The sequence below is a fragment of the Austrofundulus limnaeus genome, unplaced genomic scaffold (genome assembly GCF_001266775.1).
Source record: "Austrofundulus limnaeus strain Quisiro unplaced genomic scaffold, Austrofundulus_limnaeus-1.0 Scaffold6, whole genome shotgun sequence".
Lineage (NCBI taxonomy): Eukaryota > Metazoa > Chordata > Actinopteri > Cyprinodontiformes > Rivulidae > Austrofundulus > Austrofundulus limnaeus.
The window spans coordinates 1,532,668-1,543,180 of NW_013952408.1; the positions used below are offsets into that span (position 1 = coordinate 1,532,668).

The 10,513-nt window shown below is 38.9% G+C and overlaps 1 protein-coding gene across 5 annotated transcripts in view; it reads right to left on the reverse strand.

The window, feature by feature from the left end:
- The window catches only part of agap3 (ArfGAP with GTPase domain, ankyrin repeat and PH domain 3), a 146,413-nt gene that overhangs the window by 68,699 nt on the left and 67,201 nt on the right, over nucleotides 1-10,513 (reverse strand). For all 5 annotated transcript variants that reach the window (XM_014029945.1, XM_014029937.1, XM_014029930.1 and 2 more), the window contains exons 2-3: nucleotides 6,938-6,996; nucleotides 2,538-2,625 (exon numbers count right to left, since the gene is read on the reverse strand). In XM_014029945.1, coding sequence (XP_013885399.1) covers nucleotides 2,538-2,625; nucleotides 6,938-6,996 — 147 coding nt within the window. The remainder of the gene's footprint in view (nucleotides 1-2,537; nucleotides 2,626-6,937; nucleotides 6,997-10,513) is intronic.

A 10,513-nucleotide genomic window follows, 5' to 3' on the forward strand; every position in this document is an offset into this window, starting at 1 on the left:
GATTAGAGGTGGCTTCAGCCAGGGCACGCAGGAGCGTGGTTCCCATACATATGTTGTACCTCGTTCCTTTCCTTCAGGGAACAGTAGTTATATGCATAACATTACGTTTTTGTGTCAGCAAGCAATAGATAAATGCTTGAGTCACATTTCCACTCTTTAAAGCCCATTTCAGGCCGCTGCACTTTCTTGCAGCGACTCTCAGGACCTGCTTGGATGCTGAGTTGTGTAATAAAGAGTGAAAGATTGATGAAACACCAGCAGGCTTTTTATTTATTTTTTTCTCTATTTACTCAGTTCACTGAAGTCCCAGAGTTCTGGAGCCTCTCAGACAAAGATCTGAAAAGCGACGCATGTGCGCGTTTGATTCTTGGTTAAAAAAAAGAGCAGAATCACATTACAAAGTGGGATCAGAGAGCCAAAGATTTATCACAGTGCGGTCCTTGTTTGGACACTGCACACACGCCAGAGGAGATCATGAGGACGACTTTCAGAAACCGGCTATGTGACGGAAGCATATGGCTCTGTGAAAAACAAGGAAGGGACTGGAAGTAAACATGTCCGTTACATAATCATCCAGAATGCTGGCGTCTTTATTTAGAAATGGACAAATAAAATGCACAGTTCTGTGAAGCAGTGAGACTGTTGCTGCAGTCGTGGCGAGATAAAAAAACCTAATTCTGAGTTATATTAGTTTGTGTTTGTGCTCAATATCTGAAAAAATAAATAAATAAAAAAGGCTCCTGCACACATAGAAACGGTGAGTTGGTGAGCATGGTTAACACGCAGTAAGCATACTCTGCTTCACACGGAGGCTCAGACCTTGACACGCAGCCACAATCCAACGGCGCTCCAKCCGGTGTTGCCATAGCAACACACCCCGGTACCTTTTTTTTTTTTTTTTTTCCAGATATCATAGCGAAAGCACGGGAACAAAACAGTACAGAGCGAAGCTACAGCTGAACCTTCCTCTGCTGCTGGGGCGACGCATCTTCAAGTTAAATACTCGAAACTGGAGGGAAGCCAGTGGTAAAAAAAACAAACAAACAATTAAATAAATAAAATCACACACGAAACAAAGAGAAGCCCTGAGAAGCCGTTACACACGAGGCGGGTATGTTGTATCACAGCAACCTGCAGCAAAGCGTAAGAACACACGGACAACTATTTTTTTCCCCCTTCATTACAGCTACAACCCTCGCTCTATTTTTTTCCTGCATTTCCATCATTGATTTCTCAAGGACTAATTAAGCTATAAGAATGTTTTTTATTTATTTATTTTTTTACTCCCTTGGTGCAGCGAAATGCCAGAAACTAATTATGCGCTTCATGTCTCATCCACACTATAATTACATTAAAACGAAACACTGCAAAAAAAAGAAAAAAAAAAAACCTCAAAGTTCATCAGTTAACTCTGGGTTTGCCAACATCTTAGTGGATTTTCAAAGGACGAGCCATTTTAGGGCAAACGGAGGCAATCTTGTTACCGTTTCTCCTCTGGGTGCAGACAGACATGGTGAAATCCGGCGGCAGATTAGGACTGCAACAAAAACTGCTGCTGACAACTTTAGAAAAGTGTAACAATTTTAATTGACATTTACGTTTTGGTGATAATAAACGAGCGATGCTTATAGTTTTAGAGAACTTTCCTAGACGAATCAGGCCAAGCTACACAACTATACACAAAACATTTTATTGCAAACTATTCAGTAAAAAGTGACGAGAACCCTTTTTTTGATGTAAACATCCAGAGGCACTTCTAATCCAACCACAGTAACACGGAACATACTTTATGTTCGTTGTGCAGAAAACAAAAGAAGCTATTTCGCTACTTCAGCTTTGAATATTTTTAAAAACAAACTGTGAAAAAAAAATTGTTACTTGCGAGGTGCTGGCAACGAGCATGTTTTCACAACAGGGTTAAAATGCAAAGGCGCTTCACGGGTTACAACTATTTATATTTCTAAAAAGCGTACGACCTAAAGCGTGACCACACGATCAGTAGTGGCTTCAGCAAACACAACAAAACAGATCCTCATGGATGCACACTTGTGAATTAAAGTAAAAATGTTGCTTTTGGTTTTGTGACAAACCGGAGCAAGAAAAACTTCACCTAAATTTCCCCAGCTACTGTTTATCAGCTTTGGATGACAACAACAGCAACAGGTTCCCATCATGATGTAACCTCCACCGTGTCTGAACCGTGCTTTTAATGGTCAGAAATGTCATGTTATGGTTCTCAAACCATACAAAACATGGAAATGTTTGCACGCTTCTATTCACCTTGCTTACATTTCGCTGCCATAAAGCGGTTCCACAAAAACATGAAGCTCAGATGTAAATAAATCAGCACACCTACTCAAACGTGATGGTCATCACCCTGAACCGAAAATGTAAACACATGTTGTCGCTCACTTCAAACGAGTGGATGTTTTCCAAAGCAACAGAAAACCACCTGTAAAATTCAGACTCTTTTGTTTGTTTTGCTTTCTGTGTTGCCAGCTCTGTGATTTCCTCACTGACCTTTAGAAAACTCTTACCTTCAGGAGACTCCTCCTGCACATATGTGCCTGTCAAGTATCGATGCACCAAGGCAGACTTCCCACTGGACAGATTTCCCACAATGCCCTGCAAAAACACCAGGATTATTATTGACAGGACACACAAAAAAAAAATCTGGCAAAAGGACATTTTATTTTTAAAACTTGATTTTTTTTTTCAAAAATTGCAGCTACTAAGACACAATATTTACACACACAGAAAAAATAATGTTTACAAAATTAAAAATAACCACTTTTAGTGGGAAAAAATAGGTTAAAAATCCTAATTTTTAACATTTAAATCCTTCAGGTGGGGTCTACATGAAGTGGAACTGCAACACTTTGTTCTGAATTCCTTCTTATTGTAACTCCACAAGCCCCTCTTTCACCCCTCAACTCCCTGTCTCAGATCAACCCGTTTCGAGGCTGTCTCTTTAAATCCAAACAAGAATTGCCCATTCAACCTTACATGTTGGAGCCGGAGTCTGACCCAGAGCCAGAGGAGAATGAAGATGACCAAATTGGTTAATAATTAATTTTGGATCTTATTTGGAAGTTCCGTTGCAAAAACTGTGATGTATAGTTCCAAAAACATCAGTAAAACTGTCTCCTAACATCATAGAGAATAGAGAAAGCTGAATGAGTTGAACAATATGACCCAAACAGAAAATGAAGATATTTACGCAGCTGAGACTAAATTCAACTTTTCTGCACTCCTGGAGACTCCAAGTACACAACAAAATGTATTTAATGGCAAAAAAGTGGATTTTATGTGGATTTTATGTGGATGATATGTCCCCTTTAAAGTAAAATGTTTCTGTTTTATGCAAGTTTTACCCAAATGTACAAATTAAATGACTTGTATCAAGTGAGCCTTTTTATGTCTTTTTGATACAAATTTATAAAATGTCTAATGCCTAAAATACCATCACTACTGTTCAAATCATGAATTCTTTCCCTGTTCTGCAAATTCCACCCCCCCCCCCCCATCCAGATACCAGATATTGCATTTAGTGTGTCTATTAACGCTCAGAAACACTATTATTTTTCTCATCTTGCAGGTTGCACCTCTTCTGTCTGAAGTGCTACGTTTTGGCTTCCCAAAGGGCCACGCTTCTCTGCTGGTAAATCTGAACCTGACGTCACACAGACTTGTTTAGATGCAACATAATTTGAGCGGCTTACGCGCAAACGCTGCTCTACAATTGAAGCCTTTCCTAGTCAATATAACCAAAAACCTAAAAATGTCCAAATACTGAATGTTGAGGCATGCTTATTATTTAGTTTCAGGATTATAGCTAATCTAGATTTTATACAGTGACTCATAAGAGCTGCTGTGTAGGGCTCCACAAAATGAACACACAGAAAGTATTATAGTTGATTTACATAGATGATTACACTAAAATTAAAATGTTATTTTTTATGGCAAGTAAGCTTTCTTGAGAAAACAGGTTGCTATTTGGAATCTTACACCAAATAAAATGATTCGTTTTTCCTAAAATGGGTGCAATTTTCTCTCTCAGCATCTTTACATACATACAAAGTCAAATAAGGTAAGCTCAAACTGTAATTTTAAAATAACAAAGTAAAAGTACTTTGCTACTTCACTTAAGTAGACATTTTGGTTATCTATACTTCACTTAATTTTTCAGACATCTTTTTACTTCTACTTCTTACATTTGCACGGAACTATCTGTACTTTCTCCTTACAATTATAAAATAAAATGTAAGAAATAAAAATGTGTTACCCTTATTTCATTCCGGCTTGTTAAAATGTGGTTTTGGGGAGGCCGCCTTTCAAAAAAAATTTCATTTTGGAAATTAAAACCTCTCCCTTTTACTCAGATACTTTTACTTTTAATACTCAAGTACATTTTATATCAGAAAATTATTTTTGATCTTTAAGTATAGTAAATGTCAGATACTTTTACTCAAATACTATTCTTAAAGAAGATTTTAACATTTAGCAATACATTTTTATGGTAAGATAATTGTACTTTTACTCAAGCATCACATAGATGCACTTTATACAAGACTGGTTTGAACCAAATTACCTATTTATGGAGGTTTGAACTTCATAAATCTGGTGTATTTCAAATACAAAGAACAGTAACTGCAGTTGCATTTACAGAAAAACTAAATGATTTGGTTACTTGTTTTTTTTTAACCAGGAGAGGATGAGCAACTATCAAAAAGAAAAAAATTGTGTAGGTCTTCTGGACGGGTTCTTCTCTAATGAAACGTTTCGTCTCTTCTCCAAGAGACTTCTTCAGTCTGAGAGTTTCAGGCAAAATTCAGGCTTTTAAGCCCTGCCTCCATGTGACTGATACTCACATCACATGGCTATCGTTGACACCTAATTAACACTTATTGTTAACAGGGGGTGGAGTGATACTGGCAATGGCCGCGCTGTAGGAGGGGGACAGCTGAAAACGGAGGCCTCCACCTCTGTTTAATGATGGACGGTCTTCACAAAAATGGCTTCTTTTACTCCTCTCTCAAACCAACGTTCCTCTCTATCAAGAATGAGAACATCCTCATCTCTGAAAGAGTGACCGCTGGCCTGTAAATGAGTGAAAACTGCAGAGTTCTGGCCATTAGATGTAGCTCGTCTGTGTTGGGACATTCTTTTGAACAGTGGCTGCTTTGTTTCTCTGATGTATAACTGGTCACAGTCCTCCTGGCACTTAGCAKTGATGTGAGTATCAGTCACATGGAGGCAGGGCTTAAAAGCCTGAATTTTGCCTGAAACTCTCAGACTGAAGAAGTCTCTTGGAGGAGAGACGAAACGTTTCATTAGAGAAGAACCCGTCCAGAAGACCTACACATTTTTTTTCTTTTTGATTTTTTACCTGGATTACTGAGATGCATCAGAACATGAGCAACTATGTACAACGTTGTGTTACCACGCAGCAGTTTGGTTAAAATCGTTGCGCTGCTTTAACTCCCTGTTGCCGGCACCAGACCTCGCTGTGATGCCTTCAGGGTGATGCCTGGTGGAGGGTGGGCTGGAGATGCCTGCGTGTCTGAGAGGAACAAAAGGACGCACCGTCCCCTCCCTCTCCTCCTCCACCCACCATCRCCCCTTCTTCCTCATCAAATCATTAGTGGGTGGTAAAGTCAGGTATGGCTCTAATTATAGAGATGTTTGACGCACATGAAGAAAATAATTCCAGGCCTTTCCAAGACTGTGTTCTTTCAACACGAAGAATGCATGTAAGCTCACAATAAAAAAAAAAGAAAAAAGTGTATCTGTTAGCAAACGTTTGAGGCTATGTATAGTAAAAAGGAAAAAGCTACGAGTCAACAAAAAAGATTGTGTCTGCGAAGTGATGCTTCCTGCTGTTTTAAGTGTTCAGCCCTGATACCTGCTGCTTATAAAGGTCTCGTGAAAACAAGACGCGCCATCAGCACTGCTCCGCTGCAAAACTTTCCCTCCTCTTTGAAGATGTTTCGCTCTGATCTGGGAACAGTTTTAAGTGGATGATGAAAACGGCGGCAATCGAGTCGGGGGATTCAGCTGCGACAACACCTAGATTTAGGATGGACGCTGTAGATCGATAATCTGCTCCGAGATAATCTGCAGGAAACGTTTTGAGCCATTTTTAAAAAATTGAAGTGACTATGATGGCAAAGAGGGGGAAAAGACTTCATGATTTTTGGTGACAACCTGTCACTAAATTCTTTTAAAGTTTGCATGATTTGATTTTTTTTATTATTATTATTCATTTCATTCAGTCTCACCAGGTCCACTTAACAAGCCACTTTGTGGAAACTCCCAATTAACACCTAAGTATCAGAAATACAAGGACACGTTTGAAGTGCTTGAAGCCAAAAAAGCAAGTTAGTTTTTGAAATCACAGCTTTGAATTTTTATTTAATTGAACTTTTTTTTCCTTTTTTCCTCTCCCAAAAGAGCCACAACAAAGAATTCACCTTACAGGGACGACATCACATCGTCGAACACAAAAGCAGGAGTTAAGCTTTTTGGTGCTGCTTGTCATTACGGCTGAAAAGAATCAAACCGTATTAGGATGTTGGTTGAGTGTTTGGCAGTGGCTTTGTGAGTGTGCTTCACTGAGATCAGACCCAGGATGTGTCACCGGTCTAGCCCAAAACTGTCACTCATCTCCTCGTCCTGCTTCAAGCCACCTTGCATCTGTGTGCCAACACGTCTCATTAAAGGAGTAAAAAACAAACGGCTCAWTGCCAGCAGAAAGGTCCAGCCAATTACTTAAATCCTCTCCTTTTTGTGAAACGCAGAACTTGTGCGCAAAATGTTTTCCCATTGAAATTTAACTATATCTGTTTGATAAAACTGGATGATGAAACCCCTGAGGGAGGGAAAAATCAACTGTCAAGCTGATGAGATAAATAAAAAAATTAATGAATAAACTCACCACTTTCAGCTCGGGAACTGATCGACTCAATGTCCATTCCTGGCTGTTGACGAAAGAATCTGAAAACAAAATATGAAAAAATTAATAAAAGTAACACAAGTGTAGTAGTTTTTAGATTGAAGGTGAGAACTGCAGTGTTTGTTTCGACAGATGCTCCAGCTGCCTTTAGTTGCAGGTAAGACAGGTATTTCACAGGTGTAACTTTATCAAACGTTGTAGAATGATTCTATGATCTGGGGTTGTTTTAGCAAACAAAAAAATGGTGAGAACATATGAATCCATTTTACTAGGGTTAGGCAATATTGACGGCATTTAAGAGCCCCATACCCCCAGTACCGGGGGCAAAACAGCATTTCCCGTTTCCTATATCCTTTAAATTCTGCTAACTTAAGATCTGTCAGTTGAACCGGGACAGGCTTGGTATCAAAATAAACCTGAGAATCTTGGCTAAAAGCTCATGGAAACTATATTTACATCCACCAAATACAGTTCAAATGACAGGCAGTTGAATCAGAAAGTAAATAAATTGTACAAAATGGGATTGTTGCAAATATGTAAATAGATTACAACAAATCTGTAAAGGAAAATCTTTTGACATTTGTTTTTAAAGTAAGTCAAAGCAGATACCAAAATAGGTTGTAAAGTGTGTTGAAAGTTTTTTTTAACTTGATTTTGAGTGAATATGGTCCAACTGAAGTGAAATAAAATTTCCCATTATTTTATACAATCTACTGTATATATGGTGACAATTAAATGTTTGGATAATTTTTCAAAAGAACAAACATTCAATAGCAAGTCTTTTCAGGTAGATAAGAAGTTTTGCAATTAAAAACTCAAGATTTCTTAGCGTTTATTAATGGTACCATCGTGGTCCATCCTGTGCAGAATGACAAAATGCTAAATTATTCCTTTACTAAAACCGCTGTAACTTTGCTCCAGTTAATTTTAGCAGCATGAATCTTTCACAGGTAATGTCCACAAGTGGATTTATGGTTTCCAAAAGTTTTTAGCCTGATTCATTATGGTTTTAAATGGGTTATACACTGTCTAATCCAAACATTATTCAGACAGGCGGGGAAAAAAAATGTAAAATAATTATGTTCCATCCTCAGTATCTCTAAAACAACAGTAGCTGTTTTCATACTTCACACTTCTGATGAAATCTCCCAAGTGGCAGCTTTATTTTGATACCAAGATTATTTAAATAAAGTTTGTAAATGCTGAGATACACTCAATTACATTTCAGCATGGTATTTTGAGCAAAAACATCTAGAAAAACCCCTTGCAGCGTCATGTGGACAACAATGTAGTCTTGGTCCACATTTTCTGGCTTTCCTGGTACTCTAGTTTATGTCGGTGTTTCGGGTGATTAAAGAAGTTTGGGTTAGCTGCTCCACACCGCATTGGGCTCACATGTGTGCCTGATAGAGATATTGTGTTGTACACAAAAATTGGTCCTCTCATGGCACTAACTGCAGTAATTAAAAAGTGGCAGATATTTATTGACAGTTTTACTGGCAATTACTTGCACACACTACTTTACACACAGATAGGTCAACACAAAGTCCAAAACACAGAGAGAACTTTATGTAACTGACAGATTTTTAGCAATAATCTTAGATTATTATGAAAAATAAAGTATTGCACGGAAAAAAAAACCGAAACACTTATACAGCAAAATTGCATCAATGTGTGTAAAATACCAGCAAACTTGACAAAACAAACTTAGGCTAGACGTTTCCTCAAACTTCATTTATTAAAGAAACCAATTACCTAATAAACACAAAGTCTGCACACCTGAAATACATTAAAAATGTACATCTCCTCAACACTCCTATTTGTCTTATCTATGTGTATTTCCGGCTTCCAAAACCAGAAAACTGCTGACGAGGAATTGTGAAACACTTAGTGATGGCATTTCAGGCTATTCCAGTTAAAGGTCTCCCTAAAAGGGATTTAACTAATCTTTTTGGAAAGCCAGCTATTACCGGGCCTGATCGAACTCGCTTGAATTTCCAGTTGTGTTTGGAAATTTTTGACAAGATAATACTGCCTTGAAATAACACGGTTTGTACTCCGAAAGAACAAAAACGAGCTGAAAACATGAGTGACAAACTGCACGAGCTGTGCCCGTTTCCCACAGAGATGAACAAAAACACCTCTGTGTCATAACAACAATTAAAACAAAGACTCCCTCCCCCCCGTCCCCCCTCCCCAACAYGCCACTTCCCTTCCTCGGATCAAGATGATCTCCGTGTATCTTAAACCCTCCGAGACTTCACTGCCTCCACATCTCCAGGCAACCAGGTCTGCAGAACCAGGTAAACCCCTCCCCCTTACCGTATGTTGAAACATTGACAACTGGAGTACTCATCATCCATTATTACAGTAAGACTGTCTTTTGCTGAGGCGGTAGTTTCCTTTCGTGCTGCGGGCGACAAGAACCTGATCATATAAACGGTTTCTTTAAACTGCCTCTATTCTCTCTCTAAAACCTGTGACAAAATGCATGAATGATTCATCTCCAAACATACCTGAGCCAACAACTCTTTTACCTAAAATGTTTACTTATTTCTGACCTCCATTTAGCCTCGCGCCGCTTTGGGATGTGTCTGTTGTTGTGGGATAGGGAGGGGGTGAGGGGTTGCATCCCAAACAGAGGGACTTTTCATTAAAAGCATTGTATGGAGCAGACCGGTGTTTTAACAACACGCCTCCAGTGAAGCTCTCTGTGTGGCTGTGACATGTTAGAACACGTGCCTCTGAAGAGCAGGAAACTCGATGCAGGTCACAGCTCCCAGAGACAAGAAGTTGCCTCATTTTCCTCTATTTCCTGTCTTTTTTTTCCCTATCTTTCTTTACACCAAAACAACACTTCTGATTTAATGAGCATTAAAAACAAAAGCAACCAAATTACTTTTTGCAAAATTAAAAAAAATGTTAGGAATTTATTTAATCAAATTCCTCACAATAAATTAAAAATATTTTCAACTTTCAAAGAGAGATGCAGTACAGTTTGTACTAAAAGAAAGAGTCCTAATTGAATCCATGTGCTCTTTGTTTCACAGCTCTAAGTATGATCGTCCCCATGTTAGTGTCCCAGAATGAAAACAGAGAGCCCCGTTTCTGATGCCAACAGAGGACAGTCATTGTCTTTGTCCTTGTAAGGCGGGGAAAATGTGCCGCCAGGTTGTTTGTCAGGTTTTCTAAATCACTGCTTATGTCTCCTTAGATAAAATGATTATTCAGCCCAAGCAAAGAGGAGCACAGTTGCACCCCCACCAAAAAAAAAGCTTATTCCATTTCACTAGGGTAGAAAAATTTAGCAGCAAATTTGTGCAAATGCGTTTTATGAGTGTGCATATGCGCGTGCATGCATGCATTTCTTTATACAGCGAGCCTGAAGTGGTTTTAGGAAATGATAGGAGGGCCAGCCTTGAGGTTTACACTTACACTCTGAATTTTCCAACCACGATTTTCCACCGACATAAATTACAGAGCGAGATCTCAACGAGCAAACTACTTCAATCGTTTGCCAACCTTGTGACCAACCTACACCCCCCCCCACCCCCACCC